This window comes from Gorilla gorilla, chromosome 4, assembly GCF_029281585.2.
Source record: "Gorilla gorilla gorilla isolate KB3781 chromosome 4, NHGRI_mGorGor1-v2.1_pri, whole genome shotgun sequence".
Classification (NCBI taxonomy): Eukaryota; Metazoa; Chordata; class Mammalia; order Primates; family Hominidae; genus Gorilla; species Gorilla gorilla.
Window position 1 is genome coordinate 15,443,593 of NC_073228.2, and position 17,672 is coordinate 15,461,264.

Sequence of the window (17,672 nt, forward strand, 5' to 3'; positions counted from 1 at the left end):
GAAGAAAGGGGAGAAATATTGGATAATGAAGCCAGAGAGGCAGGGGAGACTCAACAGTGAAGGGCTGGCAGTTTTACCCTCTGGACAATCCTCTCCAAACTTTTCTGATTACACGCCCTCTTCAGTAAAAGGCAGAATTCAAGTGTGCACTCACAAAATAGACAGGTGCAGCCACTTACAAATTATATGCTAGACTACTGTACAGATTCATTCCTACACCATACGACTACATTACATTTGCAAAGGATGAGATGAAAAGAAATAGATACACGATTTCTCCTATTTTCTTTCCACATCCCAAGGGGACCTGTTGGGCAGCCACTTGGTCACACCAACTTTGAGAAACTGTTCAGTGTGTGTGTGTGGAGCATGGAGCCAGCCATGGCCACGCTGAGACACGGGTCTGGGAGTGGTGTGAGAACCTGAACCCACCCACTCCCCTCCAGCCCCTCCAAGACCCCCAGGAGGCATTAGATTTTCATTCCCTCAACAAGGGGGAGACAGTGTCAGAGGCACTGCCCCAGGGTCCCCCAGGCACCCGAACCCTGAGCTCCCAGGAAGGGCCCAGGCTGCAGCTGAGGCTGGCCAGGGTGAGTTCTCCTCACCTCCCCCGGACCTTAAAGTCGGATTTTAAGAATAAATACATGAACCATAGCGAAAGCGCAGAGCCAACCCTTAGCAATGCTTGGGCAATGGGACATCAAGTCTTGAGAGAGGACAGGGGTCGCCGGGAGCCTGAGTGACATCTCTTCCCGACACTGCCAGGCCCTGTCTGGCCTCAGGCTGTCCCCCAGGACTGAGCAGCCGCTGCAGGGCAGGCACCATGGGATTCTCCCCCCACCTCTGGCCCAATCTCACACCGCCCTGGATAGGGCCCACCAGGAGGAAGGATTTGCCTCCCCCAGGCCCGGAATCGGGCCCTTGGTGGCGGCTGAGATGTCCCCAGCAGCCTGCGCCTTCCTCAAGACTTTTTGTCCGCCAGGTCCTGTCTGCCCTATCCGGTGCCTCTCTGGACTTCCTCCGCCACCAGCTGGGCCAGAATTCAGGGCAGCGCCTGGTTCTTGCCTGTCCGTGTCATTCATAAGCCACGGGGGACTTCTGGCCGCCGCCGCCGCGTTCGTGCACCGAGGGCATGGAGGTGCTGGGCGGAAGGAAAGGGGGCGCAGGCCTCTGGCGCCCGAGGTCGGAGGTGCGCTCAAGTTCCGACAGCCGGGGCGGTGGGCGGGCAGGGGGACGACCCCCGTGCTAACCCCCCAGAGCCTGGGGAGTGGCGCCGCGGCCCCCAGTGGCTGGCTCGGGGGCGCGGGGAGAGACCCGGGCGAGGGGAGCCCAGCTAGGTCCACGGCGGCCGCCGGAGGGGCTCCTGTTCGCCCCCACAGGCGGGCTGGCGGTCGGCCTCGCCGCGAAAGCTCGGGAGTGTTGGACTTTGAGTCAGTTCCCCGCCGCGGGAAGGGTCCGCACGCGCACACCCGCGACGCCGCAAGCATTGGGACCCGGAACCCAGCGCTCCCGGCCCGCGCCCGCCCCAGCGCACTCCTGTGCGGCCCGCGCCGCCCAGCGCCGCGTGACCGCCCATTCCTCCCGGGACCCCCAGCGCCCCGGCCACACCTACCCGAGCCCCGCCCCGCGGTGCAACTCCGCCGTGGCCTGCGGGTGGGCGGGCGGCAGTCGCGTCGCCCCCACCCCGCGCAGCCTTCACCTTGCAGGCATTGGCTCTCACCCACACGGGGCTGGGGGTTTGGAGCGGATTTGTTTTTTTAAACATTTTCCAGCAGACCACATCCCCGCCCCCCCGCTGGCTGTCCCCCGCCCCCCGCACATATACCCTGCACACACGCACGCACACACACACACACACCCGGCGCGCACAGACACACGCTCCCTCCCTCCGCGCTCTACCCCTCGCCCGCCCGCCGCGCACGCAGCCGGCCCCGGCTCCCGGCGCCCCGCGCCCCGCGCCCCGCCACCGCCGCCGCCGAGCAAAGCCGGGCTGGGCTTGGAGCTGCTCATGGAGAAAGTGCCAGGCGAGATGGAGATCGAGCGCAGGGAGCGGAGCGAGGAGCTGTCCGAGGCGGAGAGGAAGGCGGTGCAGGCTATGTGGGCCCGGCTCTATGCCAACTGCGAGGACGTGGGGGTGGCCATCCTGGTGAGGTAGGTGTCGCCCGGCCCGGCCGGGCCCTGGGCAGGGAGGGCGGCAGCGGCTCCGGGCAGAGGAGGGCTGGGCCCGGGTCCGAGCTCCAGCGCCACCTCCCCAGCCGCGAATGGGGTCGGTCCGAGGTCGGCGGGGCAGGCGGCGTGGGGCGCCTTGGTGTGAACGAAGCCTGGGTTGAGCCTTCCCTGGCTCCGGCGCGGTCCTCACCAGAATCTAGGAACCAGATGCAGGAGAGCACCTCGGTCCCCCTCCTCTCCCTGGCCTCAGAACTCCTTGCTCGGCCAGCGACCCCAGACACCCAGCCAAGCTGTCAGACACACACATTTTTCTGGCCTTTCAAAGGGAGTAGCAGGGGCTCCCCATTTTAGAGATGGGAAAACCGAGGCTCAGCCAAGAAAGGGGACAAAGAGGAGCAGAACCCTGTCTCCAGCTCAGCCGCTTGCGGGATTCAAAGCCTCTTGGAAGAACAGAGAGCAAAGAGCAGAGGTTGAGAAAGAGGAGAGCGCGGGGCGTCCAGTGTTCCCAGCTGCCCCCTTCCTGCTGGAGGGCACGGGCCAGCAGGAGCGCCCAGGGCAGGCACAGGTGAGTGGAGAAGCAAACAGTCCCCTAGGATACAATCCCTGCTAAGTTTGGAGGGTGAGGGGAAGAAGAGAGAAGCTTCAGGAGACAGGGCCTAACCCTAAAACCTCCCACTTAGGGAGGAAATGCAGTGGCTTGGGCTTAGGGGTCGTTCAGGCACTACATGCCCCCAAGAGACCCACAAACACAGAGCGCCCCGTTCTTCACACACCTAGGCTTAGAGCACACACACCATCCTCATAGAGGTGATGTGTCCAAGCCTCGAAAGCTAGTCACTGACTCTAGCTACAAATCCATGCTCTCTTTCCACACGTGCTGGTCCCTGGGGGTGCAGGCAGAGGAGCCCCAGACCATGCTCACCCTCAAGCCCCTCTTCTTGGCAGAGGAAAGTGGTCAAATCTAGGACAGAGCAGGGCAGCCTTGTCATGTGCAGACGGGGTGAAGCCTCGCTCTGGAAGGGCAGCTTTAGTGCATCCCTGACTCCCAGGCCTGCTCCATCTCCAGCTTCTTCTCCTTGTGGCCTCTCCCAAGCCTGGGACCTACCCAGCTCCACCATGATATGCCCTGATTCCAACTCAGAAGCAGATTTTGGAGGAAAAAGAGCAGGAAGCACTTCTAAGGAGTTAGAGGAGCGCTCCTGAGGATGGGGCAGCTATCTCAGCAGCCCCCAAGCCCAGAAACACAGCCGGGAGTGGCAGGAAGCTAAGAGGGACATTGGGATACTAGGGCCTCAGACACTCGGAACCACCAATCCCCACAGGTGCTGGCACCCACACAAGCACATTGTGGGTAGCAGAGCTGCAGACGTGCCAGACTGCATCCTCGGAGGGTGCCGTCAGCCGTGTGTCAGCACCTGCAGCCCACCGGCCTTGCATGCGTCTGGCACACTCATGGGTCACCATGAAGAAGTGAGGCAGGGTCCTCAGGACCTTGGAGGTTTTGTGTCCCAACCCCTGCCAGGTACCTGTGCGGATACGTGGAGGAAGTGCTCACCGTCCACATCTCGGGACACCATTGAACCTCCCCAGGAAGGGGACCAGGGTAGGGCAGATGCCAAGGGAGAAACGAAACACCGAGGCCAGGGCCATGTCTGGGCAGTCCGAGTTTTCAGCAAGGATTTCTTTCTCTCTCTACACCCCTCTTCCAGTTCCCCACTCCTGTCTCTTAGAGGGGCCTGGGCCTGGGCTGGGGGAGGTCATTACCAATGCACTCAGTGCCCAGAGTAACCCCTCACCACTCCGACTCCACTTCTTTGTGGACTAGAGCCCAGCCCCAGGACAGCCTGGCCCAGCTTTGTCTCAGCCACTCCCTGCCAGCCCAAGCCCCACAGGGCCTTGCTTTCCTTTTTCTCTCCTCCTGTCTCTGTCCAGGGCCTGGTCAGTGGGGGAAGGGGAGGAAAGGGGGATAAGGGCTCCTGAAGGTCCCTTCTCAGATCCTGGACCCGTCAGTCTTGACACAGCGCCCTGTCTTCCCACACACAACATACACATCCTCAAGGTCAAGACCCCAGCTGCAACCCTCTGGCCAGCACTCTCACCTCTGCCCTCCCCACTGCGCCAGGCCAGCACCCTCAGCCCTTATGAGCCTGCAGGGCAGGAAGGAGGCAGCTGCACTTCCACACCCCCAACCTGGAGAAGTTGCCACATTGGTGGGGGTGGAGGAGGTGTTGCTTTCGAGCCTGAGGCAGACCCCACACTTCCATTCCCTGCCAGGGAGGAGACCAAGAGGGAACACCCACCCTCCCTCCTGGTTGTAACTCTGACACCTTCCTCCTCACACTCAGACAGGCCTATTTCAGGCTCTCTTGGAAGCCCAGATGCCTCTGGGAGCTGAGAAACTCCCCAGGGCTGGCTGTGGAGGCTCCTCCCTGGCAGCACAGGCTGAGACCGGGAGGGTCTCAGGTGGAAACACCGCAGAGCCAGGAGGAAGGAGCCAGGCACATGGGCCCCAGGGGCCACAGAACCGTGGAGGGTCTGGGTGGGGACTCCCTGAGACTGTCATTCCTCAGGGCCACAACCCGGTGGTGGGTGTTGAGGCAGGAGACACCTGGTTACCAGGCCACGATCCCCTGGCACAGCTGTCTCTCCAGGCAGTGTAGGGAAACTGTCAAAGCGGGCCTGCCTGGGCCCCTTCCTGGCGCTGCCATCTACTTTGTTGGGCAATCTTGGACATCAATTCCTAATTCATAGGATGGGGATTAAAACAGTGCCTACCTCAGGAGAGAATTGCAAGGATTCGTGAGATCATACAGTAAGTGCTCAATAAATGTTCCCTGTTGTTTCCTCATCAGTAAAATAGAGGTAATACCCGCTTAGCTGTGGCAATTAAATACAATAACAGGCCGGGCACGGTGGCTCACACCTGTAATCCCAGCACTTTGTGAGGCCGAGGCAGGCAGATCACCGGAGGTCAGGAGTTCGACACCAGCCTGGCCAGCATGGCGAAACCCCGTCTCTACTAAAAACACAAAAATTAGCCGGGTGTGGTGGCAGGCACCTGTAATCCCAGCTAATTTTGTGAGGCTGAGGCAGGAGAATCCCTTGAACCCAGGAGGCAGAGGTTGCAGTGAGCCAAGATTGCACCAGTGCACTGCAGCCTGGGCAACAGAGTAAGATTCTGTCTCAAGAAAGAAAGAAAGAGAGAAAGAGAGAAAGAGAGAAAGAGAGAGAGAGAGAGAGAGAGAGAAAGAAAGAGAGAGAAAGAGAGAGAGAAAGAAAGAAAGAGAGAAAGGAAGAAAGAAAGAAAGAAAAGAAAAAAGGTACAATAACATTGTAACACATCAGGCAAATATATATATCATTGTTATTATTTTGTGTCAGGGTCTTGCTCTGTCACCCAAGCTGGAGTACGGTGGCGCCATCATGGCTCATGGCAGCCTCCAGTCCTGGGCTCGTGATGCGATTGGATCTTCCTGCTGCAGCCTCCCAAGTAGCTAGGACTACAGACGGGCACCACCACACCCAGCCAATTTTTTTCTTTTTTTCTGGAGACAGGATCTCACTATGTTGCCCAGGCTGGTCTCAAACTCCTGGCCTCAAGTGATCTTCCTGCCTTGGCCTCCCAAAGTTCTACAGCATGAGCCACCACACCTGACCTTTTATTATTATTATTATCATTATTTCTTTGGATTCAGGGTCTAACTCTGTCACCCAGGCTGGAGTGCAATGGCACAATCTTGGCTCCCTGCAGCCTTGGCCTCCCGGGTTCAAGTGATCCTCCCACTTTAGGCCCCTGAGTAGCTGGAATCAAAGGTGTGTGCCACCACACCTGGCTAATTTTTTGTATTTTGTAGAGACAGGGTTTGCCACATTGCCCAGGCTGGTCTCAAATGCCTGAGCTCAAGCAATCCACCCACCTCGGCCTCGTAAAGTGCTAGGATTATAGGCGTGAGCCACCGTGCCCGGCCATATCATTATTTTTTATTGCAATTGTAAAACCTCCAAAGTCTGAGATGCTTGTTTAAGTCCAAATTGGGTTTTTCACATTTGTCCCTCATTACAGTGCTTCTCCAGAAAATTCAATGTATTTTCAGACCCGTCGCCTCACGTGTCCTCACCCGTGTATCCATGAAGCAGTGAGCGGGGGCCCTCCTCTTGCCCTTCTGCAAACAGGGAGCTTGTGAAGCGGTTTGCCCAAGGTCACAGTTGGCCTCTGAGAGGGGCCCTCCTGAGTCTCCACACAGACTGTGCCCTGGTCACTGTGCAAACTTCCCCGCCAATAGCAGTTCCACCAGCAGCAGGGATGACCCGGCCAGATGCCCTCTCCGCATCTGTTCCAGCCCTCACATCTGAGACTCGACTCCTGGCCAAAGGGCTACTTCCGCAAATTATCAGCTCTCTCTGATCGCAAAGGGGACACACGAAGGGGCAGAACAACCTGGAAGAACAGGTCCAGGCCACTCCATACATTTTCTGGGGATTCACTTAAGTTATTTAAGTTCTGATTGAGTCGGTGCCCATGTCTCACATGACATCCAGCCCCGACAGGGAGGGGAGGTGAAAAAGTCATTGTCGGCCGGGCATGGTGGCCCACACCTGTAATCCCAGCACTTTGGGAGGCTGAGGCAGGCGGATCACCTGAGGTCAGGAATTTGAGACCAGCCTGGCCAACATGGTGAAACCTGTCTCTACTAAAAATACAAAAAATTAGCTAGCCGGGCCTAGTGATGGATGCCTGTAGTCCCAGCTACTCAGGAAGCTGAGGCAAGAGAATCACTTGAACCCAGGAGGCAGAGGTTGCAGTGAGCCAAGATTGCACCACCACACTCCAGCCTGGATGACAGAGTGAGACTCCATCTCAAAAAAAAAAAAAAAAAAAAAAAAGCCATTGTCATTTTTCACACTGCAGGGCCCCAGCTAGGGCAGGGGGTCAGAGGGTGCGTGAGGGCCTTGGGATCCAGTCTGACACGCTGGAAGGAGGGCAGGGAAGGTCACCTGAGTAGTGCCAATGGCCTCAGGGGCAAAGCATTTCCCCTGGGCCAGCCTGCTCCAGGTAAGGCATGTCTGACGCAGGAAAAGGGTAGTAGAAAGGAATGTGGCTCACCCGAGGAACATTTTCCCAACAGTAAGTAAAGCCGCTGAGCCAGGACAGGGATGATGCGAGTATAGTGGGGAATGTGGACATGAGTTTGAAGAAGCGGGTGGGAGACAGTTCAGAAGTCTGGAATGCCCGGTTAAGGAGTTTCACTTTGGCAGACAATAGGGAGCCATTGAATGTTTTTGAGCATAAGCATGACTTCATGAAAGCAGTATTTTGGGAGAGTCAGAACAATTTCAGTCCAACTGGAGAGGATTTAATTTCAGATCAACTCATGATTCCAGAACCTGAGTTCTTACCCTCTCGGCTATGACTAGAGCAGGCCTTGAAGGGGGTGTAGAGTTTGGGAAGGAAGCAAGAAGCGAGGAAGACAGAGGCCTAGGAGATGAAGCCGCCAGCCTGAGCAAGCCTGGCAGATAGACATGGCCAGACTTGGTAGGGGTGAGCCGGCTTGGCCAGAGGGAGGAGGGTCTACGCTGAGGTCTACTGATGGTAGTGAAAACAGTGACGGTGCGGGGGTGGGGGGCACTGTGGTCCACTTCTTCAGCCCCCACTATCCTGGCAGCTTCAGGGTGGGCCCGAGGCAGCCTCCAGCTTCAGCGACCACCCCTGTTCCTCTTGCCAGGTTCTTTGTGAACTTCCCCTCGGCCAAGCAGTACTTCAGCCAGTTCAAGCACATGGAGGATCCCCTGGAGATGGAGCGGAGCCCCCAGCTGCGGAAGCACGCCTGCCGAGTCATGGGGGCCCTCAACACTGTCGTGGAGAACCTGCATGACCCCGACAAGGTGTCCTCTGTGCTCGCCCTTGTGGGGAAAGCCCACGCCCTCAAGCACAAGGTGGAACCTGTGTACTTCAAGGTATGCGCCCCCATCTGCTGCAGAGCCCCCACCGCCCACGCATCATGGCCATCTGCAGCTCGCAGGCTCTGCGACGGCTCTCTGGGGCAACAGAGGTGATCCCCGGAGTGGCTGTGAGAGGGAGGGGCAGTGCCCGGCGGCAGGATGGAGGGGCTGGGTCCAGGGCAACCCTTGTCCTGAGAGCACTGGGTTCCCAAAGCTGCCAGACTGTTGCGTTAGGAATGATCCTCTCGGCCACACGTGGGGTGGAGGGGCCTGGGGGTTGCGGGACGCAGGGCGCCCGGGCGTTCACTCCCCCTTCCTCCCTTTGCCCCCAGATCCTCTCTGGGGTCATTCTGGAGGTGGTCGCCGAGGAATTTGCCAATGACTTCCCACCTGAGACGCAGAGAGCCTGGGCCAAGCTGCGTGGCCTCATCTACAGCCACGTGACCGCTGCCTACAAGGAAGTGGGCTGGGTGCAGCAGGTCCCCAACGCCACCACGTGAGGAGGCGGGCGAGGGTGGGCTGGGCAGCCTCCCCGCCATGTCCTCTGCTGTCCCCGAGGTCTCCCATCTCTCCTGAGGCCCTGGGGCTGACCACCTGGGCAGGCACACTTGAGGCAGGCCAACCCTGGGGTCTGACATGTAAGAACAGGCATAATAGGAAAGGCCTTCAAGATGGCTCCCCTGTGACTTCAGGCTGCTCAGAGCCATGAGCCCTGAGCAAAAATCCTCCCAAAGAGCCTTCCCCTTCCCTAGAGCCAGGGAGAGCTCAGAGCACCCAAAGCCACAGCTGCCCAGGCAGAGAGGCGCCAGAGGCTCCTGGCGGTAAGGTCCGATCATCAGGCTCGGAGGCAGCCCAGGTCAGCCCAGCCACTTCCTCCCTGGGTGCCAATCACAAGGGGCTGTTTTTTCATCTCATGCCGACCAGTGCTGCTAAATGCCCTCTGCCTCAATAGGGCTAGAGCCCGGAGGATCACGAGGACACATACACACACACCCATACCCCAGCCCACGAGGAAGCTACATGGGTGTCACTCACACGCACACGAGCAGGGGGATGTTTACTTCCAGGCTGACCTGGAGGCTGGGCTTCCAGTTCGGGGCCCAGGAGGTGGCTCAAGGAGGGTGGCCGCCCTCTGTGACTCCTGCTGACTCGGAGCGTGAGGGGAGGGCTAGCCCCCAGACGTGGCGGTTGGGAACACTCGGCCTCCCTGGGCCCCCAAGGGGAGGCTGACTCTGGGAGCTGAATGGAGAGGCGGAGGCAGGGCTGGAGTAGGAAGGAGCGAGAGGAGCGGAGGCGGGAATGGGAAGCAGAGGTCAGCCAGCAGCCCGGGACACGCGTGGTAGAGAAACATTCCCAGCAGTTTCCCATGGAAAAGGCGGCGTCTCCCGCCGGGCTCTGCACGGGCCCCCAAGACTGCCGGCCCTTCTGTTCACAGGCACAGCTCCTGGAGGAGGTCCCCTGAGGGCAGCTGGGGACGCCAGGCCTCCTGCCCTTCCTGCTGCTGACCACACTGGCCCCGGGCTGGCTCCTGCTCCCCTCCCCCCTCTCCCGTCAGCACCACCCCAAGAGAGTGGAGTCCTCGGGAACTGCTGGCTGGAGCCAAGCCAACTCCAGATGTGCACAGCTGGGCCCTGGCCTGCCTGAGACCTGGGAGTCAATGGGAAACAAGCAGATGTTGGCCCACCAGAGGAGGGCACTGGCAGGGCGTGGAGAGCAGTGGTTGCCCCCTCACCCCCCACCAGCTTTCACCCAGAGGGTCCAGGGAAAAGACAGGGGAAGAGGAGGGGAGGGGGCTTGCCTGCCCTCCCACCCCTCTCCCCACGCAGGCTCTGCTGCCAAAGATGAGTTTGTTTACAGCCAGGACACAAGACTTCCTGCTTCCAGAGAAAAGGGCTTTTTTACAAGGGCCAAGAGAGACTGGAAAGAGAGCTGGCTGGGCGCGAGCCCCAGTGAATCAGAAACACATGGCCCAAGTTCCCCAGCACGCTGCCCGTCCTGCCCTCCCCACCCTGCCCTAGGGACTAAGATCTCTCCAAACCCCAAACATTTTGAAACGGCCGAAGTCTCCTCCTCTGCCCACTTCTGCTCCTTGTGGACTGAATGGAGATGGGCTACCGTGGAAACTGGCACCCCATGGGGGTTACTCCCAGCTGTCAAGTGGTGGGGTGGTCCCCTCATCCCTTTACACCCTCTAGCCCACCCCTAGTGTCCCTGGCCTGAGCCTGCAGAGCCTCCCTGCTGCCAGGGTCCCCATGGGCTCGAGGGTAGGATGGAGTTACAGAGTAGAGTCCTAGAAGGCCCTCGCCCAACTTCTCTTATCAGGGAAGCAGGGGTGGGCCAGGCACCACTGTTTATTGAGCCGTCTCTGCTCCAGGGTGTGCGCCTTTGCGTGGGTGGGGGTGGGGGGGGCGCAATGACTGCAGGGGGCGCTGTGTGTACCGAGAATACGAGAATACAGATGGGTGGCCCGAGGAGGGACGAGACAGGCCGGACAGAATGCGCCATGTTTCAGAATTAATGGAAAAAGAGCTCACATTGGTATCGTGCTTTGCAGTTTGTGAAACACTTTTTTACCCAGTTTATGTCACAAGACAGACATTATTCACATTTTAGAGAAAAAGATCCGGAGCTCCCATGGGCCAGTAGACTTGCCTGAGATCACACAGCACGTTCGTAGCAGGACGGAGACTAGAACTTGGGTCTCACGGTTGCTTTCAACTGCACTGTGCTGGATCTCTTGGCAGGAAGTGAGCCTCGCCAGCCCCAGGTCCTTCCCCTTTCCCCCGAGGGTCCTTCCCTGCCTCTGGTAACGTTTGTCCTTCCCTTCCTATCTCGTCCACAGCCCACCGGCCACACTGCCCTCTTCGGGGCCGTAGGACCCCTCCCTCCACCCCCCTCCCTGGCAGCACCTTGAGCAGAAGGCCGAGTTCTGAAGACCCTCCTTGACGCTCCATTTCTGGGTGCCAAGGAAGCTGGAGGAATCCCTGACTCAACTTCCCGGAAGGAGGCCTCTGTGGCGGCCAAGGTTCCCCCCTGGAGCTGCCGGGAGGCGGCGCTGGCTGCCTGGATGCTGACCCCAGCGCGGCGGGCAGGGTGGGGGACCCTTCCTTCTCGCAGAGCGGGGCCCACTCTTCTTAGCTTTTCTACTCACTGTTAGAAAGAGACCTAGCTGAGCAGCTGGCAGGAAGCGGGACAGGTCTAGGAGTCCCTTAGGGAATAAACCAGCCCCGTTTCTGTCAGCCCGGCCAGCATGCAGGTCTCCACATCACCATCTAGAGTATCACGCACACATCTACCATATATACAGATATATTCTATATACGAGCTATATATAAATATATATATACATATATATATATATACACACGTACATATCTAGAATGTGTATCCGCGGGGCCCAGAAGCCTCGGTTTGGCCCACCTGTGAGTGGGGCAGGGAGGGGTTCCGGTTGTGCAGAGAACAGAGTGTTCTGGCAAAGAGGAAATCCCACAGCAGCGCAGAGGACCTGGGCCTGGAGGGGCAGGGCTGGGGCAACCCAGCTTGGCGGCAAAGCCCAGCCCCTTCTCAGACCAGCTCCCCACATTCCTGAATTCCACTTCCAGGCAGAAAGGAATGGGCTCCCCCTACTCCCTCAGAGGAACTGACTCACCGACTGTCCTAGAATGGGCAGGGGCAGAGCGAAGTTCTGGATGGGATGACCGCACTGGGGGAGGGGCCTCAGTCCAGAAACCTCGACCGCCAGCTCCACCTGCCTTGGCCACCAGGGCAGCCCCGGGGGCATCCGGGCTGCTGGGCAGCAGGTCGGCGGGACCACATGCCTAGGTCTCACCCTCAGCTCCCAGGGCCGAGGGCTTTCCCCACCCCACCCTCCTCCTGGCCGGCAGTCGGCCCTGTCTATTCATCTGCGTCAGGCTTGCCAGGGGGGCCCCCCATGTGTGCCCCTTGGTCACGTGTGTCGTCTTCAAGGATGTTTTGCTGCTGTGGCTCCTGCTGTGTCCCCTCCTGCCATCCTCATCCTCATCTTCATCTGTGCAACCGCCTGTCCTCCTTTTCTAGTTTCTGATGTTTGTAACCAGACCCAGCTGTGTCATTAAACAGACCCGTTCTTGCTGTACCTGTGCACACTCGTGCAGTCTCTTCCTGCCACCTGCCCTCACCTCTGTCCCCCATCGCTGGTTCTGGACTCAGGCCTTTTTCTTGAAAGTCCTCCCCTGACCTCCCACACCAAGGGTGCCCCATCCCCTGTCCCACACCAAGGACACCCCACCCCCTCTCCCACACCAAGGGCGCCCCACCCCCTGTCCCACACCAAGGGCGCCCCATCCCCTGTCCCACAACAAGGGTGCCCCATCCCCTGTCCCACACCAAGGGCGCCCCATCCCCTGTCCCACTACCAAGGGCGCCCCACCCCCTGTCCCACTACCAAGGGCGCCCCACCCCCTGTCCCACTACCAAGGGCGCCCCACCCCCGTCCCACACCAGGGGCGCCCCACCCCCTGTCCCACACCAGGGGCGCCCCATCCCCTGTCCCACACCAGGGGCGCCCCATCCCCTGTCCCACACCAGGGGCGCCCCATCCCCTGTCCCACACCAAGGGCGCCCCATCTCCTGTGTCTCACCTTTGGCTCCCCCTGGGCTTCTCTCTAAATTGGGGATTAAGATTGCTGTGGGTTCCTCACCTGGTTCATCAGGAACGCAGGGCTGGAAACTGGAACTGGGGTTTTGTGGGGGTTGGGGGAGGTCAGCCTTGTTAAAAGGTCAGGAGGCAAGGCCGGGCGCGGTGCCTCACACCTGTAATCCCAGCACTTTGGGAGGCCGAGGCGGGCAGATCACTTGAGGTCAGGAGATCAAGACCATCCTGGCCAACATGGTGAAACCGCATCGCTACTAAAAATACAAAAATTAGCCAGGCGTGGTGGCGCACGCCTGTAGTCCCGCTACTCAAGAGGCTGAGGCAGGAGAATCGCTTGAACCAAGGAGGAGGAGGTTGCAGTGAGCCGAGATCGCACCACTGCACTCCAGCCTGGGCAACAGAGCAACACTCAGTCTCAAAAAAAAAAAAAAAACAAGGCCGGGCGTGGTGGCTGACGCCTGTAATCCCAGCACTTTGGGAGGCTGAGGCGGGCAGATCACGAAGTCAGGAGATCAAGACCATCCTGGCTAACACGGTGAAACCCCGTCTCTACTAAAAATACAAAAAATTAGCCGGGCGTGGTGGTGGGCGCCTGTAGTCCCAGCTACTAGGGAGACTGAGGCAGGAGAATGCAGGGAGGCGGAGCTTGCAGTGAGCCGAGATCTGGCCACTGCACTCCAGCCTGGGTGACAGAGTGAGACTCCATCTCAAAAAAAAAAAAAAAAAAAAAAAAGTCAGGAGGTTTTTAAGATTTGGTTCTGGAAATCTCCTCCCAGCAAGGGTACAATAGAGATGAAGGAATCAGAGGCGAGATATCCAGACAGTAGGCAGAAGGGCCCTGTTTGTCCCAGTGCTTTAGTGATAGTTCCAAGGATTGAACCTTGAACCTTGACCTTCTTTTATTTATTTATTTATTTATTGATTTATTTTTTGAGACGGAGTTTTGCTGTTGTTGCTCAGGCTGGAGTGCAATGGCACAATCTCAGCTCACCGCAACCTCTGCCTCCTGGGTTCAAGCGATTCTCTTGCCTCAGCCTCCCAAGTAGCTGGGATTACAAGCATGTGCCACCACATCCGGCTAATTTTTGTATTTTTTAGCAGAGACGGGGTTTCAGCATGTTGGCCACGATGGTCTTGATCTCCTGACTTCAGGTGATCCGCCCACCTCGGCCTCCCAAAGTGCTGGGATTATAGGCGTGAGCCACCGTGCCTGGCCTGAACCTTGACCTTCTACACCTGAACACCGGAGGCTGCGCACAGGCAAAGCTGAGGGCCCGGCCCTGCTGCTCAAGTTACATGCGGTGGATCAGCCCTTGGGTGTTTGAGAAAGGAAGCCTGCTTTCATCAGCCTTCAACCCCCAGCACCTTCCCTGAGCTCTCAGCTCCCAGACCCCTTCCTCAGCCCTCTATCCCTCACCTCATAGTCTGCTGGGTCAGGCCTGCCCAGCCCCCACCCGATGATGGAGGCGGCAGCAGCAGCAGCTCCCTGAGAAGGGACCAGGAGGTCACCAGCCCCGGGTGGGCTGCAGGAGAAGCAGGAAACAGCCTCTGCCCCTTGGGAGTCCTGCGGGCTGCCTGGGAAGACTCAGCTGACACGCAGGAAGAGTCTTGTCTCCCAGACCATGAACTCCTTGAGTGCAGCCTCCGCCTTTGTCTCCTGGGCCTGGCACAGGGGAGGAACTAAGTAGAAATCCAAAGAATCAATAAATAAACACTCTTAGAAAGCAAGACAAGTACCCGGCACGGGCCAAGAGTGAGCTGTGTGAACTAAAACAGTGCAAGGCAGAGAGGACAGTGCGGGCCCCGCCTTTCCAGGGAGGCAATGCCAAAAGACAGCGTGCTGGCTCTGGGCCCACACTCCATCTCTCACTGCTATGTGACCTTGGGCAAGTAACACAGCCTTTCTGAGCCACAGTCACCTCTAACTTATGCGGTCTCTTCCTGCCTCATGTTCACTGCAGGAGTGAACATGAAGCCTGCCTTGCAAGGCAGGTACGAGGAGGAGGAGGATGATGGATGCCACAGTGCAGGGGACAGTGACTGTCAGGCCATCAGGGCCACGTCGGAAGGCAAAGGAAAAGAAATAGAAGGAACCAGCCGGGTGTGGTGGCTCATGCCTGTAATACCAGCACTTTGGGAGGCCGAGGCAGGTGGATCACTTGAGGTCAGGAGTTCCAGACCAGCCTTGCCAACAGGGTGAAACCGTGTCTCTACTGAAACCCTGTCTCTACTAAAAATACAAAAATTAGCCAGGTGTGATGGCGGGCGCCTGTAATCCCAGCTACTCGGGAGGCTGAGGCAGGAGAATCACTTGAACTCAGGAGGAGGAGGTTGCAGTGAGCCGAGATCACGCCATTGCACTCCAGCCTGGGCGACAGAATGAGACTCCGTCTCAAAAAAAAAAAAAAAGAAAAAGAAAAGAAAAAGGAAAAGAAAAGAGGCTGGGCATGGTGGCTCACGCCTGTAATCTCAGCACTTTGGGAGGCTGAGGCAGGAGGATCAGGAAGTCAGGAGTTCGAGACCAGCCTGGCCAACATGGCGAAACCCCGTCTCTACTAAAAATACAAAAATTAGCCGGGCGTGGTGGCAGGCACCTGTAATCCCAGCTACTTGGGAGGCTGAGACAGGAGAATCACTTGAACTCAGGAGGCGGAGGTTGCAGTGAGCCGAGATTGTGCCATTGCACTCCAGCCTGGGCAACAAGAGCAAGACTCCGTCTCAAAAAAAAAAAAGAAAGAAAGAAAGAAAAGAAAAGAAAAGAAAAAAGAAAATAGAAGGAACCCAGGAGAGCTTCTAAGTCCTGGGCCCAGGGCCCCTGGTGGGCCCAGGCAAGCCAGAGCTGGAACCGGAGCCAATGGAGATCACCGAGCCATGGGCCGTAGGGACTATCAGAGGAAAAGGGGCATCTGAGGTCGCGGGTGAGGGAGACCATCCGGGAAGAAAGGCCCCCCTCCTCATTTCACACCACTTGGCTTGAGAATGGTGAAGGGGCTTCTGAACTCATCAAAACTGGAATCCTTCGAGAATGTGGCCCTTCTGGAAGGTTCTCCCTGCTCTCCATTCCCAATAGAGAGGACACTGGCAATTAGCGAATCAGCCAGACCCGGGCTGGGGATGCTACTTGGACCTGGGACAAACAGGATACCCCAGAGGCCTTGCTGGGGGAAGGTGTGGTATTCTGGGTGGGGCTATGCCTGGGTGCAGGGGACTAGTGGGTAAGGAGCAACGTCTCGGCTTTGGTTTTGTTCTCTACACCCAGAGTTAGCTATCTCGCCCAGGAGCTGAGCAAGTGGGTTAGCTCCCCGGGCGAGCTGGGGCTGTGAGCGACGTGGGTGTCACGAACCCAGGTGCGCGGTGGCTTCTTCCCTGGCAAAACTGTCCTGGCGGCGCAGCCCCACAGCGTCCCCTGCTGGCCGCGGAGGGATCCTCACCCGGGAGCCGCCTCCTGCGCCGCGGATCCCGTTACCTTCCTGGGGTGACCACTTGCTCCCTCGCTTTCGGGAGCTGCAGCCTGAGACCAAGGAAGCTGGAGGAATCCCTTCCCAGTTTATTTGCAGGAGAAGGAAGTGGGGGATTCTCTGTGCAGCCTTGTACACACTCAGGAAAATGTCACCCCCATAGTTGGAACCAAGTGGACAAAGTTAATAAATGGTCAATTTTTTTTTAAAGAACGCCTGTAATCCCAGCACTTTGGGAGGCCGAGGTGGGAGAATTGCCTGAGCACAGGAGGTCGAGGCTACAGTGAGCTGTGATCGTGCTACTGCACTCTAGCCTGGGCAATAGAACAAGACCCCATCTCAAAACATAAAATAAAGTAAAATGATTTTATCTGGGCCGGGCGCAGTGGCTCGCCCCTGTAATCCCAGCACTTTGGGAGGCCTAGGCAGGAAAATCATGAGGTCAGGAGATCAAGACCATCCTGGCTAACACGGCGAAACCCTGTCTCGACTAAAAATACAAAAATTAGCCAGGCGTGGTGGCGGGTGCCTGTAGTCCCAGCTACTGGGGAGGCTGAGGCAGGAGAATCGCTTGAACCCGGGAGGGGGAGGTTGCAGTGAGCTGAGATCATGACACTGCACTCCAGCCTGGGCGACAGAGCGAGACTCCATCTCAAAAACAAAAAAGTAAAATCAATTTTTCTTCATCATTGATATTTTTGTTTTAACATTGATTTTTTTAAGTATTGTATTTCAATATTATTTCTCTTGATTACTAGGCCCCTTAAATTTTGGGCCCCAGGCCAGCGCCTCACTCACCGCACCCTATTCCAGGTTCTGTCTTATTGTAGTGTCTTATTGTAGCACGTTCATGGGACCTCAGCCAAAGAACACTCATTTTTAAATCTTATTTATTTATTTATTTGAGACACTGTCTGGCTCTGTTGCCCAGGCTGGAGTGCAGTGTCGCGATCACAGCTCACTGCAACCTCAAACTCCTGGGTTCAACTGATCCTCCCTCCTCAGCCTCCCAAAGTGCTGATATTATAGACATGAGCCACCGTGCCCAGCACACACTCCTCTTGACCTCCAGAGAGTCACCCGCACCCACCCACAGGGCAGCAGGTTTCATAGTTGCTCATTGGATGCCTTTGGTAAAAGAATTGATTGCAGCAGAGTATGAGTTTGGACTTGGCCCTTAGGGCTGAAGACACTGGGGCAGGAGCTTTTGGTGGCAAGGAGCAAAGGCCTATTTGGGCTCCCAGAGTGAGGGTGGGGAGGCTGGGCACGGCGGCTCACGCCTGTAATTCCGGCACTTTGGGAGGCCGAGGCGGGAGGATCACCTGAGGTCAGCAGTTTGATACCAGCCTGACCAACATTGTGAAACCCGAGGTCAGGAGTTCAAGACCAGCCTGGCCAATATGGTGAAACCCGTCTCTACTAAAAATACAGAAAAATTAGCCAGGCTAATTTTTGAGCACCTGTAATTCCAG

General features: G+C 57.7%; 1 protein-coding gene and 1 non-coding gene across 2 annotated transcripts in view; one reads left to right on the top strand and one right to left on the bottom strand.

Annotated features, from left to right (window-relative positions):
• Nucleotides 1-1,733, bottom strand: part of LOC115934654 (uncharacterized) — a 15,509-nt gene extending 13,776 nt beyond the window's left edge. The window contains exon 1 of the transcript XR_008680263.2: nt 1,613-1,733. This is a non-coding gene — a transcript (uncharacterized protein). The remainder of the gene's footprint in view (nt 1-1,612) is intronic.
• CYGB (cytoglobin) lies at nt 1,385-12,223 on the top strand. Its single transcript, XM_004040900.5, has 4 exons — nt 1,385-2,151; nt 7,893-8,124; nt 8,442-8,605; nt 10,952-12,223. The coding sequence occupies exons 1-4, from the start codon at nt 2,009-2,011 to the stop codon at nt 10,983-10,985; spliced, it is 573 nt and encodes a 190-aa protein (XP_004040948.1). The 5' UTR covers nt 1,385-2,008; the 3' UTR covers nt 10,986-12,223.
• The last annotated feature ends 5,449 nt before the right edge of the window (nt 12,224-17,672 follow it).